General features: G+C 50.6%; 2 protein-coding genes across 2 annotated transcripts in view; both read right to left on the reverse strand.

Moving 5' to 3' along the window:
• The window catches only part of RPRD1B (regulation of nuclear pre-mRNA domain containing 1B), a 311941-nt gene that overhangs the window by 211806 nt on the left and 78790 nt on the right, over positions 1–21345 (reverse strand). The gene's annotated exons all lie outside the window — the stretch shown is intronic.
• CTNNBL1 (catenin beta like 1) overlaps positions 3801–21345 on the reverse strand; it is a 44036-nt gene continuing 26491 nt past the window's right edge. Inside the window, exons 5-10 of the mRNA XM_032217916.1 lie at positions 11481–11578; positions 9363–9456; positions 8231–8322; positions 7353–7425; positions 7053–7111; positions 3801–3977 (exon numbers count right to left, since the gene is read on the reverse strand). Of these exons, the coding sequence (XP_032073807.1) occupies positions 3825–3977; positions 7053–7111; positions 7353–7425; positions 8231–8322; positions 9363–9456; positions 11481–11578 (569 nt within the window). The 3' untranslated portion in view covers positions 3801–3824. The remainder of the gene's footprint in view (positions 3978–7052; positions 7112–7352; positions 7426–8230; positions 8323–9362; positions 9457–11480; positions 11579–21345) is intronic.

The raw sequence follows: 21345 nt of genomic DNA on the forward strand, positions 1-21345 counted from the left end.
TCCTGTAGTCGTTTCAGGATCCAAAGTAGGTACCATCATCAGCACGATAAAAGGGAGGGGGAGGAGGGGGAGGAAGAGGAGAGGAGGAGGAGGAGGAGGGGGAGGAAGAGGAGAGGAGGAAGAGGAGGAGGAGAAATAGAAGAGGAGAGGACTGTTTGTAGCTGAGGGTTGAGCCCTGGTGCTCTCTGAGCTGAGTGATTTCCTTGCAGATGTTTCACTGCCCAACTAGCTAATATCATCAGTGCGAGAAGGGGTGGGTTTGCAGAGAGGAGGGCAAAGGAAATAGGGAGGAAGAGGAGGAATATGGGATCCTTACTGCTCTCCGATCCCTCTCATCCTGGGCTACCAATCATCTCTTCTTCTTCCCCTTCTCCTCCGTTTCTCCTTCCTCTCTTCCGCCTCTCTTCCTCTGTTTTCTTGCAGATCTTTGGGGCCAACCCCACAACTGGGGGTGGGGGGTGATGTTCCAGGTGGCATAGAAGGTCTTCCTCCTCTGGCCCTCACCAGCCAGAATAATCGGGACCCTCGACGTGCTTCCTCTGCCAACAAAGGTGGGCTGGGCCGATTCCCCGTGGGGTGAGGAATGACACCTGTCACTCTGGAGAGGAGCTGCTCAGAAGGTGGGCCCGGGAGGGCAGGGATGATAAAAATAATCCTGCCTTGTCAGAAATGGGGCTGCCCCCACAGGAGTTGCTTACGGAACCCCGTGAACAGGCGAATCTCAGCGAGAAAGAACCACGATTGGAAAATGCACTGTTGGTGCAAAGACACACAAGGGTTTAAGCCAGGGGTGTCCAAACTTGGGAACTTTTAAGACTTGTGGACTTCAACTCCCAGAATTCCCCAGCTGGGGAATTCTGGGAGTTGAAGTCCACAAGTCTTAAAAGTTCCCAAGTTTGGACACCCCTAGTTTAAGCACAACTAAATGTTTAAATGTTTAAATCATTGCAAGCATCCCTCAGGCATCAAACATGACAAGAAGATCTCTGGAATCACGGAGAGGGACAAAACCACAAAGGATGGATTAAAACCACGATGCTAACCACCATTAGAAGAAGTCCTTGACTTACAACCACAATGGACCATTCTTAGCCTCCGGGCCTTGGATCCTCTGAGTTTCTCTTCTCTGCGCTCTTTCCAGAGTCTCAACGTCTTTTGGGTAACCAAAACTGGATGCAGGATTCCAGGCGGGGCCTTTATGAAGTGGAAACGATACTTCATCTGATTTTGAGTCTATCCCTCTGTTTATACAAGCAAGGATTGCGTTGGCTCCTGTTGAAAGGATCGTCCACTTGGGCTCCAAGCAGAGGTGGGTTCCGACCAGTTCGGACCAGTTCGGCTGAACTGGTAGTGGTTTGGCAGACTGGGTTGCTGGAACGACCCAGGCTGGCCACGCCCCCGAACCGGTTCTCCTACAGAGCCACCATCTTGATTTTTGATTCTGTGCATGCGCAGAACAATTCTAATTCCACATTTTTTTCTTCTTTTTTTAATGTTTTGCACACGCATAGAGACCTATTTTTACGCACACCGAACCGGCAGTAATGCCCGGAGCAGCCCACCCCTGACTCCAAGGTCCCTCTTCCCAGGATTCCTCCCAGCTGGCTCTGCTTCTGCTGTAACCACTTGGCTCTTAAGCAACAAAGTCCAGACTCTGCCAATGGAGTCGAGGGTCTTCCTTTCCTGGATGCCCAAGCTGGGACAAGCCTGACAGCATCGCATGACCTCAGGACACCCCCCAATTGTCATAAAGGAGCCGAGGTGGCGCAGTGGTTAGGGTGCAGTACTGCAGGCCACTTCAGCTGACTGTGATCTGCAGTTCAGCGGTTCAAATCTCACCGGCTCAAGGTCGACTCAGCCTTCCATCCTTCCGAGGTGGGTGAAATGAGGACCCAGACTGTGGGGGCAAGTTGCTGACTCAATTTGCTAAAAAAAAATTGTAAACCGCTTAGAGAGGGCTGAAAGCCCTATTAAGCGGTATAGAAGTCTAATAAATAAATAAATAAATAAATAAATAAATAAATAAATAAATAAATAAATAAATAAATAAATAAATAAGGCCTTGCTACGAACTGTCCTCCAGGAGGGTCTCTGGCAACTCACCCCAAGGCAATGCGCTGTGGGTTGTATAATATGGAAGGAACAGCGGAATAAATTGTTAAACAAAGGAGGGGCCAAATGAAATGCGAATGGGAAAAAAAACAGATTTAAAATAATTTTTAAGAGATTATTTTAAATAATTATAAACGGAATGGCTGAATTGTCCCACAGCAGGTTGGCTATGGAGACTTGTCCCAACGTACTTGGGAAACTTGAGTTGGAACAACTTGCCTCCAGGAGTTGTAAATGCTGGAAACACTGGAAGTCTTGAAGAAGATGCTGGATAGCCATTTGTCTGAAGTGGTGTAGGGTTTCCTGCCTGAGCAAGGGGTTGGACTAGATGGCCTCCAAGGCCCCTTCCGACTCTGATACTCTATTCTATTCTAAGACAGAGGAGAAAGCGGCCCATAGCATCACCCTGAGGTGAAGAGGTGAAGGCCGGGGATGGAGGAGGGGGGGGGGAGACCCGGGGAGGGAAATCAGAATATGCCGGCTCCCTCCTCTGCCCGGATGAAGGACGCTGGCTAATTAGCTGTGCTGGGCCAGAGAGCAGCCGGGAGTCCAGAGGAGAAAAAGGACAAAGAGAGGGGAGGAGAACAAGCACGTTCTCTTCTCTGCCCCCCCCCCCCCGCAGAACAGCTTTAATTAGCCTAGAGAAAACTCAGCCCAACGCCTCCCCCCCCCCCCTCCCCTCAAAACAATCCATGCTTTCTGGTTATTTATTTAGCTCCCTGCTGCTGCGGCTGCTGCATTAGCCAGCCTTGCTCTGCAGGGAGGGAACTTTCTCCTGGCAGACCCCTCCCCTTCGGGAAAGCTGAGGGCAAGGGCAGGAGGGGGGGAGAGCTGAACTTGGTCCCCAGTGGGGGGGGGGGGGAAGGAAAAGGGGGCTTTCGTGCATGCTGTGTCTTGGGTCTGGGGGCTCTGGTGCCCCATCGGCCTCAAAATCAGCTCCATGTGTTCCTCAGAAATCCTCAGCTGGTCCGGAGGCTCCCTCCCTCCACTGCCCACCTCACCTTCACAAAAGGGCCTGGAAACAAAGGGGCTTTTTTGTGGGGGGGGGATGTAATTGTGAATGCAGCAGGCAGTTGGTTTCTACAACAGCCACACGGTTCTACCCTGAGAGGCCCTCGCTGCTCTCTGGTGGTGGTTCTTGCAGACATTTCTCTACCAAACTAGGGAGCATCATCAGGGCCGGAAGAGAGTGGGGTTTGAGGAGAGGAAGAGGAAAGGAAGGGGGGAAAGGAGGAGGAAGAGGAGGAGGAGGAGGACGACTGTGTGGTTCTTGGTCCTTTCTGAGCTTGGCTGTGTTCTTGTACACGTTTTCACTAACAAACTAGGAAACATAGTCAGTGCTAGAAAGGAATTGGGATTTATGGGGAGGAGGGGGATTGTGGGGTCCTTGGTGTTCCCTGAACTTGGTAGTTTTCTTGCAAGTTTTTAGTAAGGCTCAGAGGAGGAGGAGGAGGAGGAGGAGGGAGGAAGGAAGGAAGAACAGAATAGAGAACTAACCTTGGATTTCTTCTAGCCCAACCTCAAGCAGGAGACCCTCAACCCTTCCAAGCAGGTGTGTCCGGCCAATCTCTTCTTCAAAACCTCCAGCCACGGAGCTCCCCACCCCTCCTGAAGGCCCCACCCTTCCTGCGCTCCGCAGGAGCCCCGCTTCTACCCCAGCCCCATTCCCCCCCTTGGCCTGTGTCCCTGCCGTCCGTCCGTCCGTCCGTCCTTCACCTGAGCATGAGGTTCATCAGCTGCAGCCCTTCGCCCTTCAGGAAACGGTCTCGGTTGGAGCTGAGCATCAGCGAAGAGCAGAGCGCGTCAAAGAGGTTCTCCATCATCTCCTGCTCCTCCGCAGGGCCCGGGTTATGCCGCTTGAAGACCTGTCCCCAGAGCACACAGCAGAGGGGGTCAGCAGCCGGCCTCCCCTGGGACCCCTTCCCCGGGGCCCCTCCCCACTTGGTGGCAGCCCCTCAAATATTGGAGGACAGCTAGAGAGCATGAGGTGGCGCAGTGGTTAAATGCAGTACTGCAGGCCACTTCAGCTGACTGTTAGCTGCAGTTCAGCAGTTCAAATCTCACCGGCTCAGGGTTGACTCAGCCTTCCATCCTTCCCAGGTGGGTGGAATGAGGACCCAGACTGTGGGGGCGATATGCTGACTCTGTAAACCGCTTAGAGAGGGCTGAAAGCCCTATGAAGCGGTAGATAAGTCTAACTGCTATTGCTATCGTGTCCCCCTGGTCCTTCTCCCTGCAACGGTCTGCTCAGGAATATAAATCCTTCCATTCCCTGGAAGGAGGATTCTTGGATGACAAGGGAAATGTCTTCCGGGGGGGGGGGGGGGGGGGCACATTTGGGACTGCAGACGGAATCCGTGTAGGGAGCTGGTCTTGCATGGACCTCCTTAAGGTAGGCTCAGGATACAGAAGGATCTTGACAGACTTGAACATTGGATGCTGTCTAACAGCTGGGGGGGGGGAGGGGGGTGTCACGAAATCAAAGGAAAGCAACTTCCGGATGGTGAGAAGCAGGAAGCGGGGGGGCGGGGGGCTGGGCCAGGGCAGATCTTCATAGGTGGAGCCTTCTGGCAGAAGAGGGTCCTGTTACAGGCTGATAAGTTCGTGAAACAATTCCATGATGTTTCCCAGATAAGCCAAAGGGCCCCCCTGGAGGGGGGGGGGAGAGGTGGTTAGTTACGCTCATGTTAATCCCACGTTATTCTCTTTTCAGTGTATGCTTTTCTTCTGAGGAGAGGCCGCCTGTCAGGCCTGCAGCCCTCTTTTCTTCTGGGTCTTTGGCCTGCCACACTTTCTATTCTTCTACTAGGCATTTTCTATGGTGGGAAAATGGGATTGTACGGAGTGAGATGCTATGTAGCCATAACAACATTCTTTCTGGAAAACCAAGGTCATCCTTTGTCTCTGCACCTCTGCACTGGACCGGAACTGGGTGGGTGTACACTGTCTTTGTGGCAGTGGGAGATTGGACCGTGGGATGGACTGGTGGGTGTGGGGGCAAGATCTTCAATTTATAACTGGGTGGGGGTAAATCGGGAAGCTTTGTTATTTGTTCCTACAATCCCTTCCAGCACTGATGGTGTTACCTACCCTGGATAAGACCTGGATAATAAGCCCCCCGCCCCCCGGAAAATATTGCAATACAGCAGCAGCCGTGTGGTAGCCACGCTCGCCACTTCCTGCACCTCAAAAATAATAAGACCTCCCCGAAAACAAGGCCAAGCGCTTATTCCGGGATTCAAAAGAAAATAAGACCCTGTCTTATTTTCGGGGAAACACGGTAGTTGGGTAATACTTTGCCTTGGACTCTGATTTACTTTTGGACGCTATTTGGAATGTTGACAATCGACTTATGACCTCAATTGGGAGCAGGATTGCCACTGCTAAGCAAGGTGGTTGTTAAGGGAGTTGCGCCCAATTGCCGTGGTTGTTAAGCGAATCACCACAGCTAAGTGAATCCAGCTTCCCCCACGGACTTTATTTTATTTTATTTTAATTTTGAAATTCATTTCCCACCTATCCTGTATTCTACAACTCTGCGCGAAGCATTAATAGAACATACAGGAAAGAGGTCAACAGATTGCAGGTAGATTTAGTTGCTTAATTTTTTTTGGGGGGGGGGAGGACTTGTTTCGCAAGGGGTGGGAGCAAATGTTGTGGTAATATAATGGTATTCAACTAGAGCAGTGGTCTCCAACCTTGGCAACTTTAAGACTTGTGGACTTCAACTCCCAGAGTTCCTCAGCCAGCAAAGCTGAAGTTGAAGTCCACAAGTCTTAAAGTTGCCAAGGTTGGAGACCACTGAACTAGAGGGGATAAGAGGTGTACAATGCCTTGATTTAAATGCACCTTTTCAATGCTTTTTTCTGTGTTTTCCCCTTTTGCATCTTTGATTTTGAGTTATTCTGTATTTTAGCTTTCAACAAAATGGAAAACATATCTAGAAAAACCTCAAAAGCATTAAATAAACCGATGAAAGCCAAGAACCATAGAAACACTTTGGGATTGGAAGGCTGCTGGGGAGGGGGACAAATGGCCATCAGGGGACCCCAGGGATGCTGTTTGTCAAGCCCCCAAATTTTGATCATAGCAATAGCAGTTAGAATTATATACCACTCCATAGTGTTTTTATAGCCCTCTCTAGGCGGTTTACAGAGTCAGCATATATTGCCCCCAACAACAATCCGGGTCCTCATTTCACCCACCTCGGAAGGATGGAAGGCTGAGTCAACCCTGAGCCGGTGAGATTTGAACTGCTGAACTGCCGAACTGCAGTCAGCTGAAGTAGCCTGCAGTGCTGCATTTAACCACTGCGCCACCTCGGCTCTTTCTTTCTTTCTTTCTTTCTTTCTTTCTTTCTTTCTTTCTTTCTTTCTTTTTCTTTCTTTCTTTCTTTCTCTTTCTTTCTTTCTTTCGCAATAGCAATAGCAGTTAGACTTATATACCGCTTCATAGGGCTTTCAGCCCCCTCTAAGCGGTTTACAGAATCAGCATATCGCCCCCACAGTCTGGGTCCTCATTTCACCCACCTCGGAAGGATGGAAGGCTGAGTCAACCTTGAGCCGGTGAGATTTGAACCGCCGAACTGCAGAACTAGCAGTCAGCTACAGTAGCCTGCAGTACTGCACTCTAACCACTGCGCCACCTCGGCTCATGTTGAAGACAGGCCATCGGCCGCTTTTCTTCAGCGCCATCCTGACTTTGAACAGTCGCTGAACGAATGATTGTAAGTCAGGGACTAAGTGAAAATGCTCTTTCTGGATCCTTCATGGCCGGCATGAAGCAGCTGGACTGCATTCCCCCTCCCACCCCCCAGGGGAGGGTTCAAAGCCTGCTGGGCTTCAGCTTCCCGTCTCCTCTCCCCCCCTCCCCTTGGGATGAGCAGCTCTTCCCCCCCTTCCCCTCCTCCAGGCAAAGCCAAAGGGTAGGAAGTTACTCACCGACAATTGCTGAAGCAGGACGTCGATCCCATCCAGCTCCCCCAGCATCTCCCGGTTGTCTGCAAGAAGGTGGGGAGGGGGCAAAGGTCAGATTTGACAGGCCCTCACCCGGCAAAGGAGAGGAGGGGGCAGAGGCTCAGATTTGACAGCTACCTTCCAAGTCAATCGCAGCAGCTAAAATCGATAGTGCTGGGCAGAGAGCCCAGGGCAAGGAAAGGAGGTGGGAGGGAGTTTCAGGGGGCATAAAGTCCACCACAGGCCAGGTGTGTGGGGGGGTGAGGGGGCAGGTCCAGGACTCACCGTCTGTGTTCTGGAGGAGAATGGCCAGCACTTCGCTGCAATAGAGTTTGTTGGCATCAAAAGGCATCTTGGCCTGCAAGGGGGGGGGGGGCGCAGAGCAGCGGGTCAAGAAATACCTTTTGCATTCTTCCTAAGGTCAAGGAACTCCGGTCTCAGAGAGGTTTGGGCGCCCAGTCGATGCCAAGCCTCTTTACGTTTTCAAGCCTGGCCTTTTATGGTCAGTGAAATGCCCACCCCCACCCCCAGGGTCCAATGTCCCTTTCCCAACCTTGCAACTTTACAACACCAACACCCTTCGGCACTGGACCGACTGGACAGCCAGTTGTCCAGAATGGCATATAAGGCAAGGAGGTCCAGCCTTAGGGACTTTAAGACTTGTGGACTTCAACTCCCAGAAGTCAACGCTACCTGGGGAATTCTGGGAGTTGATGTCCAAAGGTGCTACAGCCACCAGCCCCCACGCCCCCTCGGCCGCCTTAAGGGGAACCGTCAGAGAAAATATGGCCATCATGTCAGAGTTTGTTGCATAAATTCAAATCCAGAAAGCAGAGACGGATAACTGAGGCAGCTGGATTCATTAACTTCTTTAGTACACATAAGACTAGATGGATAAATGTACAATACCAACAGGTGGTTCTTCCAAGGAAACACAAGGCGGGAGAGTTACAGGAAAACACAAGCAGTTGGCTTCATTCCAGCAGACAAACCCAGACAGCCTGCTGAGTTTACTTCTCAGAGCAGCAGACTGCTTAAGTTTCAGTTTCGATTCTCTGCACAGACTCAGATCTGTTTAAGCTCCCCTTGGCTGACGTAGTTGCTATGCCTATTCATTGGCTGACCTTCTTCCCATGTCATGAATATTTTAACACATCACTCACCTTCAACCTCTTGAGAAGCCACTGCATGAGGCCCTGCTGGGCGGCATCTGCGCACACCTCCAGCCGAAACTCTGCCATGTTCTCAATGATAGCTTTGGGGAGGATTAAGAGGGGGGGGGGAGAGAGAGAGAGAGCAGAGAAGACCCTTATCAGTCCTGAATTTCACAGCCATGGGCGTATCTTAGCAGGCTTCCCAACCCGGCAGTGTTCCCCAGACAATGTTTCTCAACCGTGGCAACTTTCAAGAGCGTGGACTTCAACTCCCAGAATTCCCCAGACAGCCATGGTTGAGAAAGACCGTTCTAAGGCATGGATCTCTGGCCTGGGACCATGAGGGCCAAGACATGCCTTGAGAGGCCCAGGCGGCTGGAGACGGGTTCCTCCCTCATATCAGAAGCTCTGGTTCTCCCACCCTTGTCTGGAGGTTGAGTTATGGCAACTGGACTTCCAGACAATCAACTGGAAGGCTGAGAATCTTCACGGACTTATCTCCACACCTGTTGCCATGGTTCTCTTTTTGTCTTATATCTATATATCCATATCTATGGCTGTGTTTGTGTATGTGTATGTTCCAGGGTAACTCTGGAACGCCTCGAGCAATTTCAACCAAACTTACACAGATGACTTACTCTCTGTTGTGGGGGAAAGACACCCCTTGGGGGTATGTGTGTTCTGTTAAGATACAGCCTGTTGTGCCGTAAAATGGCTTCTACTGTACAGCGCAATGGAGTTGCCATGATAATGGCTCCCCAGTACTCCACCAGGGATCTCCCTCTGGTAAGGGGGAAAATACAACATTAGAAATTACGTTTGGTCCAGACATTTCCCCCCTATAAATAAATACCCAGGGAACACCAGGTTATCAGGTAGTTGTCCATAAATATTGTCCATTCATAAACAACTCAACAGAACACAAGAAGAATATATCAACATGATAACCAAAAGATGGACAGGTGGGGAGCAGAGGGGTGTGTATGTTACCATCAATCCAGCAGCCTCCTCCAGTGTGAAAGGGCCCCATTGGACCTCAGGCCAGATCCTCCAGCGCTTGGAAGGCAGGAAGGAGGATGGGGCAGATCCCAGCTTAGAGGGCAAGAGACCTCTTCACCCCTCCAACGGGCACCCCGCTCACCCAGAGTATTATGAACACCGTCGGCCTCTTCCTTCACGCTTTCATCCAGACGCTCCAGATTCTGCACCAGCAACGCTACCACCTGCCCGTCCACCTGGGCCGAGGAAGAGGAAGGGAGAAAGGGCAGAGTCAGGGCAAGTGCGAGGGAGAAGGGCCGGCCGACCAAAGACCCCACATATAGGCTCTGCAACCCCCCTTGCTCCACCTGTTCTCCAAAGCAGCTGAGGCCAGGGCGGAAAGTGACTAAAGGGAGATGATGCAACATAGAAGGAAGGAGAAATCAGTACCACTCTGTGGTACACCTTGGTAAGTGTGGTAAGGCCACACTTGGAATATCTGCATCCAGTTTTCGTCACCACAATATAAAAAAAAGATGTTGAGACTCTGGAAAGAGTGCAGAGAAGAGCAACCAGGATGAGGAGGGGACTGGAGGCTCAAACATATAAAGAACAGTTGCAGGAACTGGGCCTGGCTAGTCTAGGGAAGAGAAGGACCAGGGGAGGCAGGAAAGCATCTTCCAATATTGGAGGGGCTGCCCCAGAGAAGAGGAAGGGGGTCAAGCTATTCCCCAAAGCACCTGAAGGCCAGAGAAGGAACTATGAATGCAAATTGACAAAGGAGAGATTCAACCTGGAAATAAGGAGGAATTTCCTAACAATGAGAACAATTAATCAGTGGAATGGCTTCCCCTCTCCTTCAGAAGTTGTGGGTGCTCCATCACTGGGGGTTTTCAAGAAGAGGTTAAGTAAGAAAAAACAGTTTTGCCATCCCCCAGGAGCACTCTGCAGGCTTCAGCAGGGCTGGGGAAGGCAAAAATGCCCCCGTTTTTGCAAAGAAATGGGCTGTTTTTCACAAAAATGGGGGCGTTTTTCCTTCCCCCAGCCCTGCTGAAGCCTGCAGAGTGCTCCTGCGGGATGGGGAAAGGCAAAAACACCTCCATGTTTGTGAAAAACTGCCCATTTTTTACCCGTTTTTTTGCAAAAATGGGATGTGGGGGTGGGGCTTCGGGAGGCCAAAAATGGCTGCATTTGGTGTATAAGACGCACCAACATTTCCACATTCTTTTAGAGGGGGGAAGGTGCGTCTTATGCTCCGAAAAATACGTATTCATTTAGAAAATTTATATGGACGCCCACTCACCCTGGGCAGCTTACAAATAGTGAAAATAGAAAACCAAGACACAAGCGTAAAAACAATCGTAGCTGTTCTCCGTTCCGAGCCGTTGGGAGGAGAAGGGTCGCCGGACCAACTTAACCAATGAATAAATAAATTGGGAGCGAGGATTGTAAGACGGCCAAATCAGGCAGAAGAGCAAATTAACCGGAGGGAGGGAAAGGCTCCCCTTCGGGTTTGAGGAATAGGCAGAATTTGATCTGCAGAGCCAGCGGGAAGCAAGCGCTTTCTGTCTCCTCCAGCAAGCAATTTATTGACCAACGAGGAAAGGTCAGCCGGATGGCTGCTGGCCGCACACAGCGATGGCGGAGAAGGGATTGCTTTGCCGCGGCATCGGCTGGTGGGACAAGCACCGTGAGCTTTGGTGTCCAGCAGAAATGCCGCCGCCTGGGGACTGGACACATCCTTGGCAAAAGACGGAAGGAGGCACGGAGGGTGGACGGAAATTCAGGAATCTTGTCTACAAGATCCCTTCATTTTGGGGGGCTTTTGGAAATTGATGGGAAAGGGAGCCCTAGAATGGGAAAGGCGGGAGAGAAGAGAAGCGATCCAGGGTGAGGAATCACAGCGGAAGGAGAGATTCAGGCTGATCGAAAGAGTCTTCACGATTGATTGATTGATTGATTGATTGATTGAAGAAATAAAAAAGCAAAGAAACAGAGCTGGGGGGGGGAGTAGAGCCGAGGTGGCGCAGTGGTTAGAGTGCAGTACTGCAGCCACTTCAGCTGACTGTTATCTGCAGTTCAGGGGTTTTCTCTTGACTGGCCTTGAGTTTGGCAGACGTTTCATGACCCAGCTAGGGAACATCATCAGTGCCAGAGGCGCTCAGCCACAGGGCTCAGGGCTCCTTCCAAAGGGATTCCTGGCCTCCACCGAGAATCTTGCTTTGCTTTCCAGGGCCCAAGCCCCAGCCCAGCCCGAGATGCCCCCATGGGGGCCACTTACCAAGGCGTCTATGAGGACCCCGGCCCCTTCCTCGCTTTCGTGCAGGGTGTCAATGTCCGTGAGCTCCTGCAGAAGATCCACCACCGCAATGGCGACATGTAGGCTTCGGGTTAAGGCAAACAAGCAGCCCAGGGCCTCCAAGACCCCTCCCCAAAACGCCTGCAGGGATCAACCCCCTCCAAAAACAACCCCTGGGGCCTCCCCAAATTTAGCAATTCTTCCAAGAATCCAAGCGACCCCCCCCCACTTCTCCCAGGGACCCAGAGGACCTCCGTCCTGCTCTTCTCCAAGCATGTCTGAGGACACCCCCCACCCCCCACCAGGCTTCTGCCCCCCCCCCCTCCCGGATGTCCCGAAGGTTGGTGAGAGCCGATCCCACCTGGGGAGCCTTTTCCTTATTCTGGTCGTATTATTGTCGGCCACCTAAAATCAACGGCCTTATCAAGACAATTTCCCAGTCGATCTGTCATTCAAACATCTGAGAGTCAACCTCCATTTTTTTTAGTTTCTCGGCCTCCCCATCTTCTGAGGCCAGATTCAGTGACTCGGTTGCTGTCCAGGAATGTGGGGCACAGGAAGTTTTTTCAAAAGTGTTCAACAGCTGGGGAGGGGGCGATTCCTCCCCCTCCCCCACCTTCTCAGAGAACAGTTTCACTCTCAGAAATTGGCAGCATCAGCGAGAACTCCACTTCTTTTGACCAGAACGAGAACAATAACTATCTAATAGTTACAGGCATTCTGCAAATTGGCAGGGCCTTAGGAGGGCAGGGCACCCCATTTTGCACCCGGAAGGCCCCCTGGAAGCCAAAAATGATTTATATTCCTTGCATATCGCTGGTCATTTGCATCCTTTTAGAGGGACGCTGAGGCCTCTTGGAGGTTTTATCTGTGTCCTCAGGGTCTCCTGAGTGGTGCAAATGGTTGAGGAGCCTTCTTGGCTGCAGATGTTTTCATGCAAACAGGTGTGCAGAAGGCTAGAGAGACAAACCTCCAGGTGGCCTAAAGGACTCTCTAAAAGGATGCAAATGACCAGCTGTCTGAAGGAATATTTATAATATAAATCCTTCCCTTCCCCACCATCCAGTCAGAGCCGAAGAAGCTTCTGGGATGAGAAGCGAAACGTCTTCGACAGAAAGAGCAAGAAAGTCCCATAGACTTTCCCCATAAGATCCCACAGACTAGGCCTCCTGCGAATTCCATCAGCCGGCCAATGTCGACTGGTAACCACGCGGAGGAGGGCCTTCTCGGTGGCTGCTCCGACCCTCTGGAACGAACTCCCCGTGGAGATTCGTACCCTCACCACCCTCCAGGCCTTCCGCATAGCCCTTAAAAGCTGGCTGTTCCAACAGGCCTGGGGCTAAAGGCTTGCAACCCCACTCGAATGGTATGACTGTTGTGTTTTTAATGATGTATGGTTTCTATGTTTGTAACTTGTCTGTTTTCCCCTCCCTTGAATTGTGAGCCGCCCTGAGTCCCCTCAGGGAAAAGGGCGGCATACAAATAAAGTAAAATCAAATCAAATCAAATCAAGTCCACAGTTGCCTCCTGAAAAAAGCACCTTTGCGACACCGGGCAGAAAAGTCCCTTAATTCGGAATTATCTGCTCTCAAATCGCCACCAAACGAGAAAAAAGGAATGAAATGGAAGTGAATCAAAAGAGGAGAGATGGTTGAAGCCACATCATCCCACCCAGCATCGGCAACCCTGCTTGTTCTTCCCTTTGTCTGGTTCAGAAGCCCCTCTCTCATAAACTTTGATGTCGAAAGGCATCAGGGATGGGCTGGGCGAAGCGGCTGCTCAGCTGAATTCGCTTCCTCATCTTTTGATCCTCTCTCTTGCCTGTTGTACGCAGCGATAGAAGTGAATTTTAGCAACAAAGAGAAAGAGGTTTTTTTCCCCTCCTCTCTCTCTCTCTCTCACTTCGGAGAGTGATTTAAAGATAGAAATGGTGGGTTCAAGACTCCAGGGAGAAGCATATCCTGGGGGAAGCGTGATGCTATATGTCAAAAACTCTTAAGCATGTCCTGTAAATTGATATGCCAATGGTGAGACATGCAAGGTGGGGTTTCCCCCCCCCCTTCCTGAATAGCAATCGTTCGCTCACCATTTATCCTCGGTGTTTCAAACGGTAGCCCTAGGGGAGGGAAGAGAATAAATTTCTTGGCAGGTTTGAGATCAAGCAGAAATGCGGCTCTTCGCTCAGCTTGGGGAGGTAAACTAGGCTAAGGGAAGGTAAATGCTTCATCGCTTGCCATCTCAGCTTCCTCTGGTCCGGTGACCGACCCAGAATGGCTCCTTGGCTACCAATGAACATCCAGGCACAGGGAGAATGCAGAATAAGAGAGCTGGAAGGGGCCTTGGAGGTCTTCTAGCCCAACCCTCTCCTCAAGCAGGAGACCCTAGGCCATTCCGGACAAATGGCTGTCCAACCTCTTTTTCAAAACCTCCAGTGTTGGAGCATTCACAACTTCTGGAGGGAACCACTGATCAATTGTTCTCACTGTCAGGAAATTTCTCCTTAGTTCTAAGTTGCTTCTCTCCTTGATTAGTTTCCACCCGTTGCTTCTTGTTCTACCCTCAGGTGCTTTGGAGAATAAGTTGACCCCCTTTTCTTTGGGGCAGCCCCTCAAATACTGGAAGACTCCTATCATGTCACCACTGGTCTTCTTTTCATTAAACTAGACCTCCCTAGTTTCTGCAACCGTTCTTCATATTGGCATCCGGTCATTTAATCAGAATACAGAATGCCAGAGTTGGGAGGGACCTGGGAGGCCTTCTAGTCCAACTCCCTGTTCAGGCAGGAAAGCCTCTACCATTTCAGACAATTGGCTGTCCAATCTCTTTTTGAAAACCTCCAGTGTTGGAAGCATTTGTAACTTCTGGAGGCAACTTCTGTTCCACTGATTAATTGTCCTCACTGTCAGGAAGTTTCTCCTTAGTTCTCAGTTGCTTCTCTCCTTGATTAGTTCCCACCCATTGCTTCTTGTCCTGCCTTCGGGGGTTTCGGAGAATAGGTTGACCTCCTGTTCTCTATTTGAGGAGACCCTCAAATATTGGAAGATGCTATCCTGCCACTTCTAGTCCTGATGCAGAATAACAGGACAGCAGGGACTTTGGAAGTCTCCTCATGTGAGACCCTGCTCAAGTAGGAGACCCTGGGCCATTTCAGACAATCCCTTCTTAAAGACCTCCAGGGATGGAGCCCCAACAACCTCTGGATATACAAGTCCTTGCAATTGTCCTTATTGTCAGGAAATCCCTCCTTAGTTCCAGCTTTCTTCTCTCCTTGATGAGTTTCCACCCGTGGCTTCTTGTCCGGCCTTCTGGTGCTTTGGAGAATAGGTGGATCTCCCCTCATCTTCGGGGCAGTTCCTGAGATATTGGAAGACTGCTACCAGGACATCCCCTCCTCTTTATTAGGCTGTTCAATTCGGAATTGAGCTGGGAGGGACCTTGGAGGTCTTCTAGTCCAACCCCCTGCTCAAGCAGGAGATCCTAGACCAGTGGTTTCTCAACCGTGGCGACTTTACGTCCTGTGGACTTCAACTCCCAGAATCCCCCAGCCAGCTCTGCAGAGCTGGCTGGGGGATTCTGGGAGTTGAAGTCCACAGGACTTAAAGTCGCCAAGGTTGAGAAACACTGTCTTAAGATACTGGATAATGGCAGCTGTGTATGGTGCTTGTTGGGCATAGCAGCATAACTTCAGCCCTCCCCTCCCCAGCTGAGTCAGCAAGAGGGAAGGTCCTCTGAAGGCTGATGGATGTTGATGGATGGGCTCAAGTTCCCAGTCCCTGCTAATTGAAAACTATCATTGGGGCATTATCTCCTGCCTGCATCTTGGCTCACCTCCCACCTGCCGACCCACTGACTTTATTTATGGAGATTTCACCCACGGGGGGCTCTCAGACGCTGGTCCAAGAGGGGCTGCTTTGCATTCTCTTCAGGCTTCTACTCCTGCGAATATCCCATGCCGAGCTCCCGAGGGAGAGAGGCCTTCTCTCCGGCTGCTTCATGGCCGCTGCTCTGGCACAAAGCTCTGTTGGCGTGAGAGGATTCTGCCATGGCTTCAGGCTTTGCCTCCCAATATTTTGCCAATTGCCTGCCAAGGCTGCTTCCCCCAGGACTGCAAGCCCACCCCCGGATTCCACTTTGATGCAGGATGAGGCCGGCACTACAAGCAGAAGGGGGGGGGCACGTAAAGCTTGAGAAGCCCAAAATAGCAGAGCTGGAAGGGACCTTGGAGGTCTTCTAGTCCAACCCCCTGGCCAAGCAGAAGACCTTATATCATTTCAGACAATAGCACCAGCAATAGCAGTTAGGACTATCTACCGCTTCATAGGGCTCTCAGCCTTCTCTAAGTGGTTTACAGAGTCAGCATATCGCCCCCCCACAGTCTGGGTCCTCATTTCACCCACCTCGGAAGGACGGAAGGCTGAGTCAACCAGGAACGAACTCCTGGCAGTGAGCAGAGTTAACCTGCAATATTGCAGATAGATAGATGATAGATGATAGATGATAGATAGATAGATAGATAGATAGATAGATAGATAGATAGATAGATAGATAGATAGATAGATTAAAGCATCGCATAGCAATAGCAATAGCAGTTAGACTTATATACCGCTTCATGGGGCTTTCAGCCCTCTCTAAGCGGTTTACAGAGTCAGCATATCGCCCCCACAGTCTGGGTCCTCATTTCACCCACCTCGGAAGGACGGAAGGCTGAGTCAACCAGGAACGAACTCCTGGCAGTGAGCAGAGTTAACCTGCAATATTGCAGATAGATAGATGATAGATGATAGATAGATAGATAGATAGATAGATAGATAGATAGATAGATAGATAGATAGATAGATAGATAGATAGATAGATAGATAAAGCATAGCATAGCAATAGCAATAGCAGTTAGACTTATATACTGCTTCATAGGGCTTTCAGCCCTCTCTAAGCGGTTTACAGAGTCAGTATATCGCCCCCAACAACAATCCGGGTCCTCATTTCACCCACCTCGGAAGGATGGAAGGCTGAGTCAACCTGAGCCGGTGAGATTTGAACAGCCGAACTGCAGAACTGCAGTCAGCTGAAGTAGCCTGCAGTGCTGCATTTAACCACTGCGCCCCCTCGGCTCTAAAGGTGTCCAGTCTTCTCTTAGAAGCCTCCGGAGTTGGAGCACCCCAACTTTTGAATGCAGATTGTTCCACTGATTTGATTGTTCTCTCTGTCAGGAAGTTTCTCCTTAGTTCTAAGTTGCTTCTCTCCTCGATTAGTTTCCATCCGTTGCTTCTCCTCTTGCCTTTTGGCGTTTTGGAGAATAGCTTGACTCCTCCTTCTCTGTGGCAGCCCTCCAAAGAGTGGGAGGTTCCCATCATGTCTCCCTTAGCCTTGTCTCCCTTTCCTTACCCAATTCCTGTAATTTAAGAGGTAGAAGAGACCTTGGAGGTCTTCTAGTCCAGCCTCCTGCTCAAGTAGGAGAGCCTGTATTATTTCAGACAAGTGGCTGCCCAGCCTCTTCTTAAAATCCTCATCCAGTGACGGAACACCCACAACCTCTGGAGGCAAGCTGTTCCTAGTTCTACATTGCTTCTCTCCTTGATTAGTTTCCATCCATCACTTCTTGTACTTTGGAGAATAGGCTGACAACCTCTTGTTGGCAGCCCCCGAAATATTGTACAACTGCTCTCAAGAGCCGAGGTGGCGCAGTGGTTAGGGTGCAGCACTGCAGGCCACTTCAGCTGACTGCTATCTGCAGTTTGGCGGTTCAAATCTCACCGGCTCAAGGTTGACTCAGCCTTCCATCCTTCCAAGGTGGGTGAAATGAGGACCCGGATTGTTGGGGATGATAAGCTGACTCTGTAAACCGCTTAGAGAGGGCTGAAAGCCCTATGAAGCGGTATATAAGTCTAACTGCTATTGCTATTGCTATGTCCCCCCTAGTCCTTCTTTTCACTAAAGTGGCCCTCCCCAAATCCTGCAACCATTCTCCGTTATGTTTTATTCTCCGGGTGTTTCTTTAACCATCTTCGCTGCTCTTCTCTGCGCTCTTTCTAGAGGCTCCATGTCTTTTTCGTATTGATGCAACCAAAACGCCATATTCCACGCGTGGCTTTACCAAGGCCTTAAGAAGGGGTACAAACGGCCGTTGTCCTCCCGGCTTCTCGCGGCTGAGGGGGGGACGGAACCGGTGGTTTTTTTCTCTCTCCCGAGGCTGTCACTAGTAAGGCCTCCGTCATTTATGTCCGTCCACCTGAGCGGCCCCATCCACGTCAACCTTCTAACAAATGAGGCAGTGCCGAGCCTGCTGGAGCCTTCGGAAAAACCTGGGGGAAAGGAAGGGCCAAGGCCGCGGAGATGCTTACGCAGAGGAAACGTTTCTAGATAGATTTATTTCGACTCTGATGCTGATGCTGTTGTTTTTTTAAATCTGAAGAAACGGGAAGGGGGGGGGGGAGGTGTTTGCAGAGATCATCATTGCATAGTAGAAGCTCCAACCAACAAAAGCAGGCATGAAAGCCCCCCCCCTTTCCCGGAACTGGGGGCCCAGCTGGATGGTTTCAGCTTAATGATGATGACGATGTTATCTATTCAGTCCTGTCCGACTCTTGGTGCCTCTCTGGGCCTTTCCCCCTTGTCCTGATGCAGGAGGGGGTGCACAGGTAAACCCACCAGTGGCTGGCCAGGTTAGGTGGCCTTAATAGAATGGACCTTATAAATTCATATTAGCTTGGCTTTTCATTCTAGTGCCCTGGAGTTCCAAAGTTGACTTTTAGCTGGGGTGAACTTTTCTCCCCAACTTCCTCATAAGTATTACAAATAGGGCTGAACAGGCAAGACCCTGTAAAGGAGGGGCACAGGAAGCCAGGCGTGGATGTCAGATAGAACAGAGGTAAAAGCTGCCGACAGCTTAAGACATTATAGGAACTTCTCTTTTTTGTATTTCTCCTATGTACGTCTCTGTAACATTCCAAGTGAACTTCCCCTTTTTGAAATGTCATGCTTGTCTCGTGTATGGAAACGCCTTGAGAATGCACAGTGTGGAACACGGCATAAAAGTAGGATCCTGGGCAGAGCCCAGGCAGTTCAGATTTTGAACTCGCTGAACTCGATGCATCAAATAAACCTGTTTCTCTCGCACCTTCGTGGTATCGAGTCCTGCTCTTTCGTAAGTAGATTGCAAACCTCAAATCTGCTGCAACAGTCCGATCTTCCCCTCCTTCCTTCAGCCCTTCTCTACTCTGGCCAGCCTCAGCTTTGATGGTGTCCAGCCACTCTTTGAATGGCCTGGCTTCCTTTGACCGCAAGCTCTTCCCAGCACCACCGCTTCCTCCAGTGAATTCCCCCACAAGACACGGGGAGAATAAGTGAGATGCAGTTTGGAGGTTTTGCCTTCCAGGGACACGCCTGGCGTTATGCGCTCCAGTGCTCGCTAGTCCCTTCTGCTGTCCAGGGAACATGCGGGAACCTTCTCCAGCTCACCGGAGCTCAAACCAGTCCATTTTCTTCCTGTTGTGGCCCAGCAGGAGCCATTGGAGCTGCCACCAGACTCCGACAGCGAGGGGCCCTCTGAGTCGGCTCTGGAGGACCCTGGACAGGGTTCCGACTCCGAGCAGGGCGCAGAGAGGCTGGTTGGCCACCAGGAGGCGCCTGAGCCTTGGACCAGTGGGGAGGAGACAAGGGAGTGTGATCCAGACGTCATGCATTGGAGCAGTGGGGAGGAAACAAGGGAATTGGTCCTGGATGCCCGGCAACGGAGGGCTAATAGGCGTAAGGAACACTTACGCAGTTACAGGAGATAATTGAACTCAGTTGGTGGTAATTAGGCTCCTCTCAAGACTATAAAAGGAATGACGTTCCACACGCTCGTCGCAGGAGTCAACGTATTCACTAGAGCTGGAGAAGCTATCGTGGCTAGCTTGGCAGGCTGGATTGCTGCCAAGGTTAGTCTGTGCTGGATTGCTGCCAAGGTCTAGTCTGTGTGTTAATAAATCCTTGAAGTATCTTTGTCTCGGCGTGCTTTGGTGTAGGACGAAGGGGGTCAGAACATCTTCCTATCTTGTTTTTTTTAAGATCCAACTTTCACAACCAGAGGAAGTGATGGGGAAGGCAAAAGGGCAGGCTGACGGACACTTGGTTTCCACTTCCTCCGAGCCTGGCTGCCTTAAATACAATGAGTTGTATGCCACAAAATTTCATTTCAATGTATGCCAATTAGTGTACATTCAAAAGTATACAATATCCTATCCCAGAGATGACGAACCTTCTTGGCACTGAGTGCCGAAACTGGAATGCACATGCGCTGGCCAGCTGTCTTTGGATTTCCGGCACATGCATGCACACCAGACAGCTGGTTTTCATGCAGGCCAGAGCGCCAGAAACCCATAGATCAGCTGGGAGCATGTGCACACCAGCACATGCATGCACACTGGCCAGCTAGTCTTTGGGTTTCCTGCGCTCCACCACACTCTGAGACCAGCATGCACCCCAGAAACCAGAAAAGCAGCTGGTGACACACGCCAACAGAGAGGGCTCTGCGTGCCACCTCTGCCACGCGCCCCATAGGTTCACCATTACAGTCCTATCCTATCTTTTCTATCCTATTTTATTCTCCTCTCTTCCATTCCATTCATTGTCTATATTCCCTTCCTTTCCGTGTTTGTTGCCAGCAGGCCCAGGCGTTTTCACAAAGCGCAAGTGAGCACACACGGCTCAGCCTGCCAAAAACTTCCCCTGCGCAGCCTCTCCGTGGAAATTCTCACCTCCAGGTTGTCCCAAAGGTGCTTTTGCCCAGACAGCACCTGGACTTTATTGATTTCTTCTTTCTTGAAGATCTTAAGTTAGAATGGAAAGAGCCAAGGTGGCGCAGTGGTTAAATGCAGCACTGCAGGCTACTGCTAGATCAGCAGTTCAGCGGTTCAAATCTCACCGGCTCAGGGTTGACTCAGCCTTCCATCCTTCCGAGGTGGGTAAAATGAGGACCCGGATTGTTGGGGGCAATATGCTGACTCTCTGTAAACCGCTTAGAGAGGGCTGAAAGCCCTATGAAGCGGTATATAAGTCTACTGCTATTGCTATTGCTATATTCTTGGATGAGCAATGACACACCTTCAAGAAAAATCAACCAGGTCCAATTACTGCTGGGAGAGAAAGCCCCCTTGGGACACCACGCAAGCATCTTCCAAGAAGCCAAACCAGGGGGAAAAAATTCCTTTTCTTTTTTGTTCTCAAAGGACACCTGAGATCTGGTTCTTATATCTTTTTTATTATTATTATTGCTATTATTCTGCCTTCTCATCTCGCCTGTCTTCCTTCCTGGCCAAGATAACGTTTCTAAACAGAGTTTTTCAACGGTTACTTGTCAGTAACTAGGAGAGGCAACAGGCTGACATCAGGCGGAAGGTGTGTGGGAAATTTGTCAGATGTCCAGGGCAGCCTCGCAGGCGATTTTCACAAAGCCTTTTCACTTCTCTTCTCCGCAAACCCAGCTCAACTCAAGAGCACAGACAGAAAGAACTCCCAGTGGCCTGCTAACATGGCAGGTGAAGGCTGCCCTGATGACCCTCTTGGGAATCAGGTGCAGGAAAAAACCCCGGCCTGCTAACCTGACAGAGCAGGGTCTCCAGCCCTGGCAAATGTAAGACCTGTGGACTTTGGCTCCCAGAATTCCCCAGCCTCCCGGCTGTTCTATTCATCCTTTCTCACGTTTCTTCACATTTACCAAACCCATCTAGGACGAAGGAGAAATTTCCTGACAGTGAGAACAATTAACCGGTGGAATGGCTTCTCTTCAGAAGGTGAGGATGCTTCACCACTGGAGGCTTCTAAGAAGAGACTGGGCAGCCACTTGTCCGGAGTGGTATAGGGCAAGGAT

Source organism: Thamnophis elegans, chromosome 5 (genome assembly GCF_009769535.1).
Source record: "Thamnophis elegans isolate rThaEle1 chromosome 5, rThaEle1.pri, whole genome shotgun sequence".
Lineage (NCBI taxonomy): Eukaryota > Metazoa > Chordata > Lepidosauria > Squamata > Colubridae > Thamnophis > Thamnophis elegans.